This window comes from Empidonax traillii, unplaced genomic scaffold, assembly GCF_003031625.1.
Source record: "Empidonax traillii isolate 1590-97213 ecotype Southwest subspecies unplaced genomic scaffold, ASM303162v1 scaffold321:size1084243, whole genome shotgun sequence".
In the NCBI taxonomy this organism is placed as follows: Eukaryota; Metazoa; Chordata; class Aves; order Passeriformes; family Tyrannidae; genus Empidonax; species Empidonax traillii.
The window spans coordinates 710,303-730,611 of NW_020955514.1; the positions used below are offsets into that span (position 1 = coordinate 710,303).

Below are 20,309 nucleotides of genomic sequence, written 5' to 3' on the forward strand. Positions count from 1 at the left end.
TTGTGTTACACGTTGAGCAAGAAGAATGAGCTGAGAACTGCTCACGGCTTATTTGCACAGTAGTCAAATATGCTGCTTTTCATACCTGTTTGGGCCCATCTGAGCCTAATTTTCAGTGTTACAGAAATTTTGCAGGAGTCTCTGCCTTGAGTGGTTTTCACTTGGTGCAGAAGGAGTGGAAATTAACAGATCTATTGGACAAAGAATCTCAGACTAACAAATGTGGGGAAACAGTATATTCTAAATATCAAATGTTCTTGCAGTAGTGTAATGCTACCCCCTGTTGGAATTTGGGATATATGAAACATAAACCAGAATACACAGAATTGAAGCCTCTTTAACTTTGTGTACATTACTTTTTTTTTCCATTGTACTTGACAAGATTTTAAAAGTGCCAGTCTCTATATAAAAAAAGTCATAAATAGGAAAAGGTTTTTTCCTCCACTTACCAGAACTGAATTAAAAGCCTTACAACTTCTAAAAGAGAAACACATCCTGCCTTTTTGCATGGCTAAAGCTACTGTATATACTATGACTCAGCTGCAAGCTGAATAACAGCACTTGTGTTCACCTGTGAAAATACGAATGGCTAAAGCAATGCTGTGGGTACACTGCTGAACCTCCATCAGTCTGGGCAAGTGTGTTTGAACTCTTCTGCATAAGCACTGCAGCAGGAGTTTCTGTTTGTGCCTTAGGAGAGATGGTTTAACTGACAGGAGAGAAGCTGATCAAGGCTCTGAGAAGGGGAGAAGGGAATGTAATGTTGCTATGAAAACGTCTCTAAAACGTTGCCAACACTATTTTGAATCAGAAAATCTGCTGGGTGTCTTAATGCTTAAATTAAAATTTCCTTTTCATAAAATTGCAGAACATCATCTGCTACTGTAAATCAGGACAGCTCAACTGAGGAGTTATGGGGAACAGTGTAGCTGATTATTATAACCTGGAAGAATTGGTTGTCTTTCTTTTGGCCCTAAGAATATACTACATGCTGAACTCTGTTATAGAAGAGGTATTTGCCTTGGTTCTTAGACCTCATAGTTGAAGAAGAAGCAGTTATAATTTCTGAGCTGAGAGTATTTGATGATTTGATTTAATGGCAGTTGTGTAAGGAATCGTTCATGTCCTGAATGATGGAATGATTGCTATGAGATATACCTGGTGAAAAATGAGGTAGTGAAGGCTGATGTTAATACATTTTATTATGTATCTAGCATCAGTTCACAGGTGTATTTGTTCTGGTTTCTGTGCTCTGAAATCAGGAGATGCTGTTCCCCTGTTGTGAAGTTTGATGAATATATTCTATGGTATTTGCATACGGTGTTTTTATTTTTCGTGAAGAATTTTTAGTACCTGTCTTCTAACTCCTCCACCAATTCTGGCCATGTTTATCAAATACATGCATTGGTGTTGTGTGCCTTCAGACTTTGATATGTACTTAGAATGCATTATTGCTTTGGGCCAGCTGTATGTGCCCTTGGCTTGTTTTTTTTGTCTAGCAGGTATACAAGCTTGTCTCACAGTAGTGCCTGGAAGCAGACAGAAACTCCACTGATGTGTTTATGACAGATATTTTATGTGCCTTGGATGGTATTGCATAGCTGCTTCCTCTAGAATTCTGAATACCTCTGTACATAATGAGACATGTATGTGATGTTAAAAGGATGTTATTTAGGTTGAAAAGTTAAGCCCCTCACTGTTAAGGAATTGACAGATTTACAGTTGCTCGTGCCATCTTGATTGTACCCACACATATGTCCCTCTTGTGTAGTGAATGAGACAGATGTCCCATGGAAAAAATGCTATGTGACCATGTAATTGCAGTGCAGTCCAGTTGTTCAGCACACTTCTACTGTGACTGTCCAGTATGTAATAATTCTATGTCTGGTTTTGAAAAGCCAAAGACAACAGCAAATCACGTGCCTTGTTGCTGTGTCAGCTTCCCCATGTGCTCAGATGTTATCAGTAGCAGAACTTGAAATCTGACCTTTCAGTATTGCAACCGAGACTCCACCACCTGAATTTCTGGGCTGTTGCTGGTAGCTGGCAGCTGGATCCAGGTACTGGCTTTTGTTAGTTGTGTCGGAGTACTCAGTCCAGCTTTTCCTTCTCTGCCATGAGTGGACAGCTTCAGAGTATGCTAGAGGCAAGGCGTGTCATTTTCGGAGCTAATGATCTTATTCTGATGCCAGTGGCTGTATTCTGGGTTGTGTGACAAAGGGCTGGTGGCTGCAGGCAGATGGGAAGCCCAGAGCAAGAAGCAGGAGGCCTCTCTCAATAGAAGCATATCAAAATCACAACTAAAGAGGCCTCTGTAAAAACAAATCTGGACTAGAACTAAATGATACTTTTGGTTTTTCTCACTTCTGTTGTTTAAACAAGACCTGTAACTTGTAATTTAGTGGAACTGTGATTATTCTACAAGTTTTAAAGGGGTGTACTTTAATGTGGCACAGGCCATGGCTTGCCAATACCACTGAAGGTGCCATCTTCATGCCTCATAAAATAACTGATGCTTGGGCTGAGCAAACGGAGATGTTTCTGAACTCGCTTCAGCAATCTTTCTGTAGGCTGACAGTTGGCCTGCAACAGATAAAGCTGGGAGATCAAGAGCTTGTGGCTGAAATTGGAGCCCTGCACCTGAAGCTTGCCATAGGCAGGAGCTTCTGTTTCATTTGGAGTTGTTACGAAGGATCATAGAGCTTAATAATTTGGTATCTTTTGTTCAGAATGTGATCAACTGCTGGGCATGGTGAAACTGCCCATCAATGCACATGACCTTTAAAGGTTCATCCATGTGTCTGTATTTGTTGATCTTTCCTTGGATTTTTTTTTAAATTATTTTTTTCTTATGGTAGCCTAAGCATTCAAGCTGTAAACTTTTCTGGTGATTTAGAATCATAGAATAAGTCATAGTCTTTAATTGTCATGAGGAAAGTACTTTAAGTGTCAGTTTCATTAGGGGCTGGTTTCTTTATGCTGAAATATCTGAGCTTTGCATGACATGATCAGTACTGTTTCTTTTCTGTTTTCTAAAAGCACTCTAAACTTTTCCTTGTGACGCTGATTTCAAAATCTTCATTCAGGATTTCTCACTGAGTCCTTTGCTCCTTTGTGAAGTTGCTGACAGTTCAACTTTATTGTCATAAATTATATAATGTAACTAATCTGCTGCTTCCCTTTAAACCCCAACTGTGTGAAGCTGTCAGGGAGTTGTGATGAAGTACCACCAGCTGTATACAGCAGGTAGGAGAGTGTTTGTTCATTGTTAGAGAACTCTGCTCCCCAGTTTTTGCATTTCAGGGACTCAGGGATTTTGAGTCATGATTTTGATGGTTTCCTCTTGAAAAACTGGATATTTTGCATGGCCTTGATATTGCGTAATAGCTTTAAAATAAAGGAGGGGAGAGAAAAGAAAAATCTAGATCATCTCCTCTGTGAAAATTAAGCATTTGACCAATATAACAATTGAGCCTCTGTTTATGAGTGCAATTTTGGTATGTGCAGAATAAAAATCTCAGAATGCAAATATTTGCTTCTCTTGTGTCAAGTACGATGTCCTCTTTCATAACAAGAAGAATCTGGGAGCCTCTAGTTTATGTTGAGCCTTTCTTCTTCAGACTGGGGCAAAACTTCATGCATCTGCTTAGACTAAGGCAACTGACACCTAAAAAGCAGACAGTATTTTGTGCTGGAAGGGACCTTTAAAGGTCATCTAGTTTAAGCCCTCTGCAGTGAGTAGGGACACCTTCCACTAGATCAGATTGCTCAGAACCCCATCTAGTCTGACCTTAAATGTTTCCAGGGATGGGGCATCCACCATCTCTCTGGGCAACCTGTGCCAGTTTTTCACCACCCTCATGGTAAAAAATGTCTTCCTTATATCCAGTTTAAATCTACCCTCTTTTAGTTTAAAACCATTACCCCTTGTCCAGTCGCAACAGGCTCTGATAAAAAGTCTGTCCCTATCTTTCTTATAACCCCCTCTAGGTATGAAAGGACTGCTGTAAGGTCTCCCTGGAGCCTTCTCTCCTCAAGGCTGAACAGCCCCAACTCTTTCAGGCTTTCCAAATAGGAGAATTTCTCCAACCCTCCCCTTATTTTTGTGTCCTTGCTTCCTTCTGGACCGGCTACAACAGGTTCATGTGTTTCTGTGCTGAGAACTCTCAGTAGGTGCAAAATAATGGAGCTGTAAAAAGCTGCCAAACTTAGATGAGCTGAAAGAAAAGCTTTATTTCCAAAAATACACAAAGGGAATTACATAAGCTGTGACTGATGAGGTGTGTCTGAAATGCTGACACAGTTATCAGGTGAATGGCATTTCATTCCTCTTGCCAGTGATGATGGAGGTCTGCTTGGCATGAAAACCTACAGAAGCTGGTCTGCTTGGAAGTGTAGTTTCCTCCTTTTTAGGAGGCAAAATAGGAAACAAAAATATTTTGCTTCCATGAAAATGCCTACTTTATGTGGAACAGCTATCCATCAATTCCTACCCTTAGAGCCAGTAATGGGGGGCAGTAATCTTAAGACAATATTTTCCGTTTTTGTTCCTACCCATCTAACTTACAAGCTTCTGGCTCCTTTTTACACCATGGAGTTGAGCTTACAAAGCAGTTGTGATGCCATTTGTCACTATGAATCTGGCAAAAATTCTTCTAAAACCAGGAAACTGTGCAGTACAGTATCTTTGCTTCTTACTGTGGAGCTTATACTAGATGATCCAGACTTTTTGAGCGAATCTTGTGCCCAAAGACTAAAACCTCCATAATCAGCAGCAGAGCAGAATTAGGTATATAGTCCATAAAATGTTATACAGGGAAAGATAGGCATGCTGCTCTTCATATGGGACAGCATTTTTATCTGCTCTTTTTTTTTTTAATATGGAAAATGGTGTGATAAATCATATATTTGATGAAATTTAAAGTTAGTGAAAGTTTGAATGAAATAAAATTAAACTGTAAAAAAAAATGGTGAGAGAAAGGCAAAGATATGCCTAATGTACAGAGAGGGGGGAAACAATCCCAATTTGATTGTAAAAAGGATTATGTATTATGATGGTTACTTGTACACACAGAAATAAATACAAAGTCTTAGGTTCTATTTAGCTCTTTAGGGTAATCAAGCTAATCCATGAATAATGACCCAGCATCAAACTAGTGGGTTCTCCTAACATCTGTCATTGAACGCTGCCCAAGATATTTGGAAGCAGAACATAAAAAATGAATGTCATCTGACAGGAGCCAGATCACTACCAGAGTTAAAATAGCCCTGGACATGTAGTTCATGATGTGTGATATGCAAGTGGTGCATATCCATTTACTGTGGGTGTTGTAGTGGTGAGGTGGTTTGAACTAACAACCATGCATCACGTACTTCAGCACTCAGCTCTTGGGTCACAGATAAAAGATTATATGTTGGAAACACGTTTAACTTATATTTATGAGTAATATTATGAGATATGCAGGATTTAGATAACCACATTGTTAGTTATTGTCTGAGTATCATAGCAGGCATAACAAAAGCATATTATTTGAGTGAGGTCACTTACCCCTTTTCTTCTTTGATGTAATCATATGGTTGGTTGAGATATGTATTATACTCTGCATTTGAAAACCATGCACTTACATTTATACATTATGCCATAATAACTTTAAGAGTTTCTCCTACAGGCAAAAGCATGTTTTTCTGTGTTTTGTAGAATTATAAAACCTTTTAAGTCTCTCTGCCAGCTTGCATCACTACTGCTGGTTAGTGAAGTCTCTGCCTTATAGAGAATTGCAGCAGGAGGCCTCGGAGTTGCAGAAGTAATAGAATATGATGTACTTCTGTTTGCCTTTTTGCACCTTTGTCAATTATCATTTAATATTTTCTGAAATGCTATGGGATGCTTTTTCTCCTTCAAAAATAGAATCTTGGCCATATTTCTGATTTCCTCTCCTCCCTTCTACTTTTACTCCAAATAGGTGCTCAAATTCAGTGTTTTATGTAATAAAATATATAGCTAGCATAAAAGCTCAAGTAAATACTGAAGCTGTATGTTCCATGTTTGCAATAGGATCAGGCAGAATCATCTTGTATGTTGTGTGTTATTCCACTGTTGAAAGTTGTTCTGTGTCGCAGGGTTCAAAACCCACCTCAGTTGGTTCAAGTGAGCTCTTTTAATGTTTATTTTATTAGGTGAAACAGGATTAAGGTAATATTTTCTAATATTTTTCTGGTTCATGGCAAGGTGCATCAGACCCAAAGAAAGCCTTTCCACTAAACTTTAACTGAAGTTGGATCTAGTTGCTAACTCCGACAGTTTTTTTGTGATGGTCTCATGTCATGAGCTTTACATCTTAATATGTTTTCCTTAAGAAAATGTTTTGCAGGAATTAGCATGACTCGAACTTCTAGGTGGATAATAGGCAAATAATCTGTTTTGTGTGTGGGAAGTCAACACAGTGCCTTCGTGGGGAGGAGATGTACACGAAGTATATGTAAAGTCCTACGTGTCTCGGAAAAACCACCACTTTGTAAGAAAGCATAGGAAATGGAGAGAGATCACAGGTCACAAGTCTGTGTATTTAGGTGAGGAAAGCTCTGTGCTGGTTTTATGGGGCTAAATCAGGAGTACACGAGGCTTCTGGCTGCTCGCAGCACCTACCATTTTAAACAAATATAGGCCTGACCTTAATTTACGTCTGTTAATCCTGTTACTCCAGCTTGATATCCTCTTTGTCTCAACATAAAATTTTTTTGCTTCATCCTGCGTCCTACAGTTGCAAAGCATCTAAAGCCAAGTTCATTAGCCTTTTCTAGGGTATGTGACTAAGACGTGCACAGAAAAATACCCCAAACCCTTCTGTAAGGTTTTTCAACTTACACGTTTTGAACACCTTCATGTCTGAGCACCTTTGCATCTGTTCTGGATTTTAAACCACTTGCTAAGCTTTAGTGATGGTGAAGTGATTTCTCTGCCATTCTTCCTATATTTTGTGAAGTTTCTATATCTTTTAAAGATTTTTCATTCTAAAATTTTCTGTTTTCTTTAGGGAACAGCAGTATTACAATCTGGAGTCTTACCAGCTACATCAGGTAGGAGTCATTTAGTTATTTGGTTTGTTAAAGGATAATGTTTAAATCTCAAATTGTGATAAGAAAAACAGATTTATGGAAGCAAAACTAAAGACTATATTGAGAGATATCCTGTTCTTGCTTGGTTTTGCTGCTGCAGTTCATGACTACAAATTATGAAATACATTGTAATCTGTAGTAACTTTTTGGTTGCAAGGGTTAATGTATTTGTGTTTTCCTTCCTTTTTTTAATCTACAGAGGTTCACAGTTGTCAGTTTCTGTATGAAGCTGTATAGTACTTTTTCTGCTTACATATTTGAAGAACACCAAGAAAGCGTTCTTTTTAGGCTGTATTAACACCAAAGGGAAATTTGATTTATATGTGCATAGCCAGTTTTCGCACAAAACAACAGGAATGTTCCCAGAGATGCTTTTCTCATGTCATTAAAACTATTGATTGACCAACAAAATCACTAATGAGAGGACACTGAGTATCTGGGTCTGGAAAAATTATTTAGGCAAAGGTAACACACTGACCATCTTTGTACTGTAGACCTTCCTATCAGTAAAACGTGTTGGTTTTCTGACTTCTCTTTCTAATGTAGCCAAACTGGTCTGGCACCTTTGAATTATCATTTTACACCAAAGATAATATTTCATTGGTTTTGTGTAACATCTCCATCTTAGTCCTTGAAGAGATCTATGAAAATAATTTGGTTAGTATCTTAAATGCCTTTATAGTTCTTAATATATTCCTTGCCAAATAATTCATCAGATCCATTAAATTTCATAGGTTTTCTGCTTCCAATAGACATAGAACAGCAGCTCTTTGTGTTGGGTTTCTTTAGGGCTTTTAAAAACCTTGTTCTGTAAAGCAGTGTGATACTTGTGTGAACAAATCCAGTAAGATATCTAGGATCAGGAGGTGTCTCTGGAGAAGGTTATAAGAAACTCTATTCCTTTGTCTGTCTTAGCAGGAGAAAATCCAGAAGCATTTAGCAGATCTTGTTCCTAGTTATTCCACTCGAGTCAGTGGAATTACTCTTGATTTATAGAGGTGTAGGTAGGATTTTATCTTTCCTTCTGATGCTCAAGTTTCAAGTCTTCTAATCAACTCAAGGAAACCACAGCACTTATGATTAAAGTGTGTGTAAATGCAGGGAATCCTGTATGTGGTGGGCACAATATTATTTCTCTATTAATTTCAGTGTCAAGTTAATTATGGTTGCAAACAACTATGGATGAAAAAAACTTTATTCAGGTATATGAGGGAGTTAACTGTTTTGAGAAAACCTATCATTAAGCAAATTGGAATTATAGAAATACAGAACAGCTTTTGGATCAACAGAAAGAGAAGATACAAGACTGAAGACATTTGACTAGGTGGGTTTTCCTTCCTGGTACACTGGGAAAATATTGTGTAAGAAAAGAACACTTACTGGAATAAGTATAACTGCTTAAGGCAAGTGCAGCATCTAAAGCCAGTGACTGAAGTTTTTAGCTATCTTTCTGAGGTTCCATCTCTCAAATGCTCTAATACCAGTACAACTTTATTCTTCAATACTACACTATGTTTCAGAAAACAAAAGAAACTGAAGCTTTCTCTGTCTCATTGCATTTTTCTTGTCCTTAGGTATTTAAAGTTTTGTCTTTTATATACATGAAGATTTCAAGTGTAATTGAACCTGGCATTGCAGAGCTTTCAAAACAGTTCTGTAGTCTTTGACTCTCAAATCTAAGCCATTAATTGAAGGTCCCAGGGGGATGAGCAGTCATTCACATGGTTCTGTTGGAATAAACATCATCAGAACTTTCCTATGTTTCTCTATGATGAGAGACTATTATCCATTGTTGAGGATAACATAAGGGTACACTAATTTGAGGAAACTACTTTCAAAACCTGTCTTATACATGGCAAGATACCTCTACTACCATGAACAATTGTACAATGACCCAATACCCAGTTATATATTTTGCTAGTGCAGCCATTGACTTAGTCTCAAACACATTTCTTTTTTATCACAGAGAGGACTGTGTAGTATATTTATTCAAGTACACTGTAGAATGCAGACTTACTCCTCCCTGTGCTATAGATGCCCACATATTCTATACCATACTTTTGGTCTCGAGTGTTTCAGTTTTGTAGCAGGGCATGGAGTTAAACAGTCAGGATCAATTGTTTAAATATTTTTCAGTTTATTGGTAGTGAATGTTGGTGATGATATTCTCTTTCTACTCTTAGTTACATATGCTGAGCAACAGCCTCAGCAACCATAGAGAAATAAAAAACTTGTTTATTTCTAATGGGAAGCCAAAAAGTGTTCATAAATGCTGCAACAATTCTGAATTTGTATTACTAGATGGAAAAAAAAACAAGTTGGGGTGAATCATTTAATTCTGGTTTAAATAATTTGGTTGGCTTTGTTATAAATAATATAAATATTGATTAAAAAGAGAGACTGAATTAGATCACTTGTGTTTGTAGGAGGAAAATGTTCCCACTGTTATTGTAGCTTTGTACTACAGATCGAGGTAAGGGATTCTTTGGAGTTGTACAATGTGGGAATGTGTGCTCTTAAGTATAATAGGCTGCATTTATAGTTATAATGGACCTTAAAATACTGTGACAGGATAGAGGTTCAAAAATGTGATTCAGATTTCCTGATTTCTGAGAGTGCTGAGTTCTGGAGGCACCTCAGTTTAGTACACTTTGTGTGAGAATTTCTCATGGGACCTTTATGGAAATTCTCATGTCTGCTTAAGAAATTCTTTAGCTTGATCTTCTGCTTGCAATTTCAGAGATATGTGTATAGGTCTTTTGCTCAGGAACTGCTTATATATTTTGAATTAAGGGATCAGGAATGAGGTGCACGTTCAGTGCTGAGAGGTGAAAGGAAAGCACATTCCTTCACCAAATGAATTGACAAGCATGAAGAGCTTCTCCGTATCTTCATTATCTTTCTGGTACGATAAATCAAAGTATTGTAGGAAAACCAGGGCTGCAGCTAGAGTCTCTGCCCTGAGGTTTGGCTGTACTTCTGTGTGTATGTCTGACAGGTGTTAGCATGTTCTGCAATGAGGCTCCTTAATGCACCTTAAGTCATCCAAAGTCCTTGGCTACTCTTACATTAAGAATGTACTTCCTAGCAGCTCTGCTGTTTCTCATTATGGTTTAGACCTCTTATTTAAATCTTGTGCTACTTTCTATTCCATTGCAACAACTTAGCTAAGGAAACTCCAGCTCTTACTTAAAAAGTTGTCATGTTCTCCTTCAAAATGTTTGTATTTTCTCAGTTGAGTAGAACTCTGTCAAAACAATCCTGTTTTATGAATGATGTTTAAACCATGAGGCTGTTTTGTGTGGAGGGGAAATGCCACTAATTTTGTCCTGAGGGAAATGCCACTATTTCTGTCTTTAATTGCCAACCCGCTCCGTGCGAACTGAGCAGTCCGAATCCCAAGACTCCTATTTAGAGAAGCCAAGTTGAGAAGTGGAGTGGCTTGCAGAAGTGCTTAGGGACACTGCAATCCCTGGAGAAGGCATTTCAGGCTAGCTCTATGCACTCTATATCAGAAACTTTTGTCCCTTCCCAATTCCCACAGGGAATCTGGCTACCTGGGCATTCCCAGGAGCCAGGCCCAACCCAGAGTATTTCAACACTCCAGTTAAACTTCTGTAGTGGGAGGTCTGATCTTCCTGTACTTCTGTGTCATGGGCTCTGGCTTTCCAGAAGTCAATAGTTGAATGGGCAAATAAGTCAACAAATATCCTCCCAAGGAAGCAGGGTACTTTAGTATTGTTTTGTGACTCATAAATTATCTCTCTTCTTTTCAATTTTTTTTTGTTTTCCATGGGAGCAAATTCATCAGCATTGCAACAGACACTCTTGCTCTCTGACAGCCTCTTTGCTTGTAATACCAAACCTACACAATGCATGATAGGAAATGTTCTGAGAGGATGAATTAAGGAATAAACATAAAACAATGCTGTGGATTGGAATTCAGATGAAATGTCAGCTGAATTCTAATTGTGAACATTACATCTCTATTAAATTGTTCTTAGCTAGATAGGGACACAAGGCAGGAAGACGAAAACAAAGAATAAAATTAAGTATGTAACAGGTGATAGGTGTTGAAATGGCGTCAGCTCTCTGACAGCTTATCTTTTATGATGGAAGAATAGGTTTTCTTTTGTACATTTTTAAAATTTTTTATTGCAAACCTATGTAGCCTGATACTTCTATTCCAAGCTTAGGAGTAAGTTTTCAAGGAATTAATTGAGAGCAATGAGAAAGAAGGAACTGGACCATACTATGGTGGCTATTGTTGTTTAGGTTGAAAATAATTTATAATTCACAATTATTTTCAGGAAACATATTTTAAGCTCTTTAGATGTAGGAAGACCAAATGCACTCTGATATTTTTATTGAGCCAGTAAAGGACTGTGCTGAGCAGTGTCCACCATAAATATGTAATGTCTTACCTTATAGGACTAAACACTGTAATAGAAGAGCATCATTATAATGAGAAACTGATGAATAAAACCCTGTCATGATGTGACATGCTCTTTCTTGGTCATGCTTTATTCTACAAGCACACTCAAAATGTAGGGGAAGAAATGCAGATGCTCTCAAAAAGCCAGCTGATTAAAATACATATTGCATTTACAAGATAAACCTTGACTTTATTGACTGCCTGAATTACTAGGGGCCTTTCTCTAGGAGGGGAAAAGAAAAAGCCATTGTGGTGAAACCATATATTAGTGAATGAGCCAAATGGTGCTGCTTCATCCTCTGGGCTGAGCAGATCCAGCAGGTTCCTGTTCCCTGCTTTGGGGGTAACAGAAGATGATAAGTCCATGCCGCAGTGACCCTCTCATCCTGTCTATTCTGCATTCCTGATTTGCTTCTCCATGCCTTCTCTGACACTGAAACCTGGGGAAATTACATACCCCAGTCTTCTAGAACACAAAGGAGAGGAACCTTATTTGCAAATATAGTGATTATTTCAGATTTTTTTTTCCGTTAAAGAGACATATTATGTGAACTCCATTCTTCACCAGTGTAGATCCTGAGCTTTAGATGTATCAACATTTTTGGAGAAAATGTATCTAAAGCAGCTTTGAGGGTATATTTTTCAAAAAAGCAGACACCAAGTTTCCTGGCACAGGAAAATGGTAATAATTCTAGTTGAACACTTTTGCACTTTTAAGGATAGAAGGCTGGGCTGGAATGGCCTTACAGTGGTGGGAAGATGAAAAATAGCTAGAGGTAGTTAGACCCTCTGTGATTCTCTTCAACACACTAAACAGGCATCTTGGATAGGCAATATTTGAATAGTGTGCTTGAAAGCATTTCTAATTTTGAGTGATTGTACCCCTTCTGAAGTTGTCTGTTAGAGAGATGGAAGGCATTTTTTAATATGGTGAAATCTTTAGAGCAAATAAGTATTTTTAAGTATCCCCATCAGCTTTTCTGTATTGCAGATAATGCCATTTGTATAGCATGAAAGATAGGAAATTACTTTGAAAATTGAAGAGGACAAACAGGGAAGTTTTGTAGGGCAAAAATACAGCACTAGGAAGTCTTATTACATTTACATGAAACAGCCTCCTGGTGTACTTGCAGTATTTCTCCTCTCAATCAGTGGCTCTAGCCTTTGGATGCTCTTTCAAACAAGGTATCTATTTTCAAAACAGGAGACAGAAATGTTGCTTGGCTGAGTGGATCAAAGTTCTTCATAATGAATGTAGTTTTAATTCAACAAGGAGGAATTTATCATAGAACATGGTGTTTTCTTCTGTCCTGACTCCTTGTCAGGAAATTTAATAGCCCAGACCTGAAGACTTTGTGACCTACTCCAAGAAGGCAAAGTAGAGGCTGGGCAGTGAGAAGTGATCACTTGGTAAACGCAGTGTAGTGTTTCTTGTGGTCTCCTCACTGGTCACGGAATGATAGGTCACAAGATTTGAAAATATAAACTGTCTGGGCTCAGTGTATAGTATATATTCCATCTTCCCTCTAGTTGGGTTTTTTTTTTTGTTCGTTTTTTTTTTTTTTTCATGTTTTTTTCTTGTAGCACCTGTGCTTTAAACTGTTATGCTTATTTTTGAAGAGTGGGCATAAAGCAATGACTATAAAGTTAGAAAAATATTTCAAATATTTCAAATATTTCAAATAGGGGTTGTCTTTATTGAGCTACATCAGACTTTTGACTCTAATCATATGTAGGAATGCAAAATATCCTGCAGATTATTTTAATTTTGTCACATTTTTAATATCTTCTTCCTCTTACATATTGAGGAAAGGAGAACCAAAATAACTCTCTTGATGAACTACTCAGTTCTGACAAAGACTTGAGCAAGTCAGCCTCACGGAAATAGGGGGCAGGAGAAACTGAAAAAATATTATTACTAATCCCTTGTAAAATGAGAAGAATGATGGAAGGGAGCATCTGTCTCCTGCTTGGATACTTTATTTGCTCAGAAAATTGTCTTGCTAACGTGCTTTTTCCATTCCTGCAAGTTTTATCCTAGGATTCATAAATAAGAAACAAAGCAGTTTATATGGTAGCTGTAAAAGAAGGAAGAAAATATCTAGGTCGATCTCTGTTGACATGTGTTTATACAGTGCAGTTCAAAGCTTTGAAAAAACTCCCCGAGAGATTTGACTATGTAAATATTTGTTAGTTGCCAGATTTGAAAGTGTGGAAAATGCAACAGGTCAAATCCTGAAACATTAACATAGTTCTTTTAAATAAGCTCTGAATGGGAAAATTTAAACTTGACCATAAATGGATTGGAATATCTTATTGTTTTAAATCTCCTTGCCTGTCCTGTGTGCTCTTAACAAATCCTAAAAATGTTGCTTAAAAATCTACATTTCCTCCAGAATTATTTCTGTTGAATTGTAATGATTTTTTTTTGAGGGGGAAAAAAACCCTTACCCCACACTAGCTTTGTGATGAAGCTGGAATTAGCCTAAGGCTGTAATCTTTCTTCAAAGTAAGGTAAGGCTTTCAGCTTCATAAAACATATTCTTAAAGCATTGATAGGATGCACTGAAGTGAGACAAAGGACGATCAGTTACAGAGAAAATATAAGTAAATCAGCTACCCCAGAGCTGTCCTATTTTTGCATTTATTTTTATCAGCAATCTTGTTAAAAACAAAATTTCAAATAACATTTTTAGTGGTTAAGTCCTTACTGGAGTGTGTAAAGGTTCTACAGTCTGATCTCATTAGTTAAAATACAAAATCAGGTTCTTACTATGACTTGCTTTAAACTTGTTTTTTGTAGCCTAAATATATAGGATTACCCTATATATGCTCTTATGTACATAAAGACTACAAACTAAAGGTTTTAGTTCAGCAGTGAACATCTGAAATAGGTTTTTAATATTTTTTAATCCATTGTCCTCATTAAGTGAAAGAATCTGTATTTTTCTAGATTTATTTTATTAAACTGTAGGATTTATTTTACAAGCTTGAAAATTCTTAGTTTTAGGGGAAAAAAAGTATGTATACTTTATACAGCAGAAAAAAAAAAATTGCCATTTTCTTCAGATTCCCAGGCCATGCAGTGTTCTTAGGTATTTCAGACTATTTATTTTACAGAATTTCTCCCTGTTGCATAAGAACCGTGGTAATTTTTGGGCCCTATTTTAAAAACAATTTGCAGAGAAGTGTCTCACCTGCTCAGATTCGGTTTAGAAGAGTATTATTTTTATATCTGATCCCCATCACCCAGCAGCACATGGCACAGCCGCCCTGTCACCAGTGGCAGGGTTACTCATAGGCACAGCCTCCTACCTGCGTTCTGTTCAGTGCCATCTACTTGTACAAGAAGTTCCCTCACAATTATTCATGTGAGGAAGTAAGTGCCACTCATCTTGATTAAGGTGCTCACAGTGACAACAGTGGAGAGAAGAGATGCAGGGCTGGATGGGGGTGATGCTAACCCAACAGGAAGGTGTAATGCTGATTAGTTTGCAGGGTAAATAAAGAAGGAACGTGTGCATGTAGACAAAGCACATCACATGTGTACCACACTGTAGGTTTCTGAGTTGTTAACTCTTGTTTCCTCAGATTTTCCTAATACTCTACCTGGAACATCCTGGGGATGGTCCTGTGCAGGGCTAAGAGATGGACTCGATAATCCTTGTGGATCCCTTCCAACTCAGCATATTCTGTGATTCTCTGATTCTATGAGTCAGGCTTGGGAAAGGAGACTGGCTGTGCCATCTGGCATGTCTGTGGTAAAGCTTTCCTGGCTGTAACACTGAGAAGGTGTTTCACCTGCTATGGCCTGGACTCGAACCCCATGAAAGCCAGATCCTTCGTGCACCCTTCCCCCTGCTCCAGTTTATGTTTGTCTAAACACGAATGGTGAAGCATGATACAGTTGTTCTCATTCACTTCAAGAAGTTTTGGATCCAGTCTGATCAGATTTTAATGAACACTTTAAATTTTGTTGTTGCTAAAGCTATGGATTGCAAAGGCAACTCCCCACTCAGTTACAATGACTTGTAATTCTTAGTGAAATTTTTCTAGATGCTTCAAAAACATCTACTGAAAACGCTGATGCACAGCAGATATCTAATAATAGCAACAGCTATTTAGATTTGATGTGAGTCTCTGTCTTTGAATAAGGTGGTGCTTCAGTCATGGCAGCTTCTGGGTGTTTGAAAGTGCATAGAGGTCACAGTCTCCAAGCTGGTAAGTAAAAGTCATTATAAGGTATGTGCGTGCATGTAAATTTAAATGAATTTAAACTTAAATTATTTTAATTATCAGAAAATATTAAAGGTAATATATGATTTGATTCCCTGTTGTGAGGCTTATGTATTTCTTTGGGGTTTTTTTGCTTTGCAGAGTTTTTGTTAGAGAGGCACTGACAGATGGGATAAGTTTAGAAGAGGCAATGACAGATGAGATAAGTGTCAGAGTACAAGCAGTAATCTTATTCACAGTGGTAAAATGCTGACAGCACCTTAAAAAAGGGCACCCACCAAAAAAACCTCACCTCAGGCCGTGAGAAATCCTGTACCATAACAATTAAAACACCCACCGCATTTAAATATACTTCTTCATGGTAATGGAGGTAAAGAACACTGCTAGAAGATAAAATTATGTGTGTTTGTCATTCAAAATTAATTACAATATTCTATGGAATTACAATTACAATATTCTATGTCATTCTCTGGACATAGCATTTTTGCTTGCCTTGTTTGAACTGGGGTAGAGTCCAAGATCATGAAGAAACCTGGGCATTTTTTTATCTTAGTGCTCATGAAGGACCGATGATGTTGTGCAACCTGGCTTCTTGTAAAGATGATGATTTGTGCTTGGAAAGCAAAGTTATCTTTGGAAGGGCTAGTTTAAGCATTTTCTACAGAGCTTTGTCAGAAATCAAGAAGTTATCCATCATGCTGGAGGTGGAATTTTAACAAGAGTCTTCCAGATGCTCCCAAGATCACCCACGCACTGCTCCCTGATTCATGCATTCAAGATATCTCTGCTCCCACATCGATGTACAGCAAAACCCACTTGACTTCAGTGGCCTTAAGTGTGAATACTCGTAAAAATGTCCTAAAGTTTATTTCCTGGTGTTACATTCATTAGAAAATGCTGGCATCACCACCACAGAAGAGTCAACACTAGCCACTGTTTCTGAGATTATTCTGTATAATTGTTTAGTTTAAACAGTTACAAGTCAAACCCAGAAAATTATATGCTTTGATTATATTGTAAAAAATCCTAAATCCAAAGCCATTAACAGTGTTCCTGTACTCTAGGTCCTAAAGGTGGATATGAGATGCTAACACTTCCTTCAGAACCTGGAACTCCAACTGGCTCTGAGGAACTTGGTGAGTACAGATTTTTGCAATCAGTTGCATAAGAGGACACTAACACCTCCTCTTTCTTTTTCCCTTTTTATTTTATTTTTTTTTTTAAATTTAGATATCTTTTAAGTGTTTATTTTTGAAGTGTTGCCCTTTGAACATGTCAGCTTTACATGCATTCTCACAAACACACTTATCTTTAGGCTGTATTTATGGTGCTGGTTTAATTTCTGTGTTATTTATTGTGCATTTCTGAGAACAGTGGCTATACTGGGTAGAAAGTATGAATAGCACTTGCTAAAAGAAGGGCTAGTTTAAAATATAATTTTCTTCTTCCCTCCCCAGTTATATTTTTTTCCTTTTGTTTCCCCATCGGGTCAGGGCCACTGAATTTTCAGCTTTACTCTTCTGTTACTTGCCTAACTATCTTTTTTGATTCCTACATTTTCCCCTTTTCTCTGCAAGAAATCGTGATATTCTACCAATTCTTTCAGATGTAACCATGCAGAATGTTGTAACCATGCATTTTCATCTCTTTTTCTTTCAAATTCCTTTCACAGTCTTCTCAAATACTGGTCTTCTGACCCCTCTTATAAGCATCTTCTGCTTCTGTCCACCCAGAATGGACTGCTGAAAGCACTGTCTTTGTCCATGGCTCTCTGTGTGGGCCTTGTTTTCTTAGTAGGAGCTTTTGACTGTCCTGTGCTTTTTAAATAAACCTTTATCTTAATAAAAAAATGAGCCAGTTTTTAGTGTCTAATGAGGTTTTAGTTTTTTTCTAAAGGAAAAATGAAATGCAAAGTATTTCTGTGTTTACAAAGAAAGCACAGTTTCTATTAAGACAACACTGACTGAACAACAGAAGACTTTTCCTTTCCTTCCATTCCAGTTTCCAGACTTTGTTCTTGGTTGTTTTTTGGTTTTTTTTTCTTCTTCCTACTTTGAGAAGAATGTTTGGCTGTTGCCAGGGGCTGCTTCTTTTTCTGTGTGTTTCTTTTTTTTTTTTTTTCTTGCACAAAGACCTACCAATTAATACATTATTCTCCATGTGTGGCTTTTTAGTTCTCAGGGAAATCACTTGGTTTGTCTGGATCAGGTATGACATTCAGCTTCCTGAACCTTGTCAACTTTTTAGCTCTATAGAGAAGATTGCTAAATTTCCTGCTAGCCAGCTTTGAGGATGCTTCACTTAAGCTCCTGCTACATCACTTTAACAGCAAACAGAAAGACTTCAAAAATTATCATTTCCTTGATGGCTGTTCATGACTCTGTATTAGCCCTTAAGATTTTAATTTACCTACAAGTTCTAACTACTTGTGATGCAGATTCTCAGGGGCATGATTCTGCTGAATTCCTTTTGGCACAGCCAGGCCAAATTCTTTTGAAATACTTAAAACAGAATAATTTCTGAGAATGATGTTTAATGAAGATACAAAAATTTCTTCTGTTTGATTCTGCATTGATTTTGCCATTTTTTCCCTAACATCTGGCTTTGGAACAACAGCTTGAAGTCTGACTGTCAGAAAACTATTTGTATACTTTGTGGATGTTCCTAAATTTTCTTTATGAAAATCTGTGGGAAAATTGGCCAACTTTCCAGACTTTTAAATTTTTGGACTGCATAGTAGACTCCTTTGATTTAGACAGCTTAAGCCTGGGGAGATTCTATTGTGCTGGAACATGCCCTTACAGTTGCCTAACTTTGTATGAGCTATCTATGCTGTTCTTAATACTTCCAAGGAGACGAAAAGTTTCTCTCGATGATTATTCATGGCTGTTGTTTGGATATAAAAAGTCATTCTTCCCTATGCTCTAAAATGCCTTGATATTCTACTGCTTTTCCATTCACATCTCAATAGTGTCTAAATGGCAAAAGAGAAAAGCAGCAATCTGGACAAATGAGTTTGAGTTGAGTTTTATTTGGGGAGAAGGAAGGGCTTAATGGGAGAACTTCATGGAAAGGGAGAACCTGAAAATGATGCCATTTTCCCTTTGCACTCCTTTGTCTCCATCTGGCTTAAGGGCAGAAAGCATTTAAGGGTAAGGATTCCAACTGGACTAGACTGGCAGAAAAGATCAGAATAACTGAAAGTAGGGCTTGAAGAGGTCTTTAGAATTAATCCAGTAAACAAAAAAAATTGTCTCCAAGTCAAAATCACTTTATAGGAGCTATTTCCTGGTAGGTGTTAATCTGTGTCTTTTTTTTCAAACTTCTAGAAAACTGTGGGATTTCCTCTAGTGTTCTTGTGACCTTTACTATTAGACATTTCCAATGTCTAATCTGCTACTTTTTTCCTGCAATGAAAGTCTTTTTTCTCTTGGTCTATTCCCACTTGACATAATTCCTGTCTTTTTCAATTCAGTACAGGAAAGCAGCCAGTGTTGTCTCCTCAACTTGCCTTCCCTTTACTTGAAGTAGTTCTTTAGTCCCTTGTTTAGGATATGCTTTCTGGACCTCTAGTGATTTTGGTTGCTGTCTTGCAGATGATGTAATAGTTCACATTCCTAGAAGTGATCACATTCCTAGAACAGATCACTTCATATAAGGCTTCACTAACCTAAGCTGGAGCTGGAAGCCTTGCAAGGTAGTGCTGCATATGTTGTTGTTATTGGGAAATGTTTGCATAGTGTTTATTTTCTGCCAGAAATCAGCGAGATCCTGGTTTGTGGTCTTCTGCATAGATCCTGACTTGATCAGTGTCTCAGGATCTTTTAGGAAGAAACTGTAGTCTTCTCATTGCCCATCTACCACTGAGGAATGTACTATTTGTCAAGCAGAGTTATTGCTGCTCAGAGTTTGCTTTCAGTGTGTTTGTATGAAATATATAATTGGTCATTGCAAATAGATCTCTTATAACATGTTATTTATTTTAGAAGGGGCAGTAGGTTATTCAGCTGATGTCCCTACATCAGATCGACCCCACAGTGAGACAGCCACCTATGTTAATATTCCTGTCAGCCCTACTTCCAAAAAACAGCTTCACTACATGGAACTGGAACTTCAAGAACCTAGCACAAGCATAAGAGGTAAGGAAGTCTACAATACTATTTAAAAAGCAAAGGATACAGTAATGCAGAATGTATGGGGCATGGGGAATCCTAATTTCATATAAGGAGCAGCTGAGGGAGCTGCGTTGGTTTAGCCTGGAGAAAAGGAGGTACAGGGGAGACCTCATCACTCTCTACAACTACCTGAAAAGAGGCTGTAGCCAGGTGGGGGTCGGCATCTTCTCCCAGGCAACCAGCAACAGGATAAGAGGACACAGTCTCAAGCTTTGTTAGGGTAGGTTCAGGCTGGACATCAGGAAGAATTTCTGCACTGAAAGGGTAGTCAGGCATTTGAGGTCTTTTCCAACCTTAATGACTCAATAATCTACCCACAGGCTTTTGCTAACTGATAGTTGAACTCT

The 20,309-nt window shown here is 37.8% G+C and overlaps 1 protein-coding gene across 4 annotated transcripts in view; it reads left to right on the forward strand.

Annotated features, from left to right (window-relative positions):
• DOK7 (docking protein 7) overlaps nucleotides 1-20,309 on the forward strand; it is a 58,254-nt gene that overhangs the window by 34,697 nt on the left and 3,248 nt on the right. For 2 of the 4 annotated variants that reach the window (XM_027891386.1, XM_027891387.1), the window contains exons 8-11: nucleotides 7,035-7,077; nucleotides 15,707-15,772; nucleotides 16,852-16,923; nucleotides 19,774-19,926. In XM_027891386.1, the coding sequence (XP_027747187.1) occupies nucleotides 7,035-7,077; nucleotides 15,707-15,772; nucleotides 16,852-16,923; nucleotides 19,774-19,926 (334 nt within the window). Of the gene's footprint in view, nucleotides 1-7,034; nucleotides 7,078-11,426; nucleotides 11,618-15,706; nucleotides 15,773-16,851; nucleotides 16,924-19,773; nucleotides 19,927-20,309 lie in introns of those variants that run through there. The other 2 variants (XM_027891388.1, XM_027891389.1) reach the window with 2 other exon arrangements.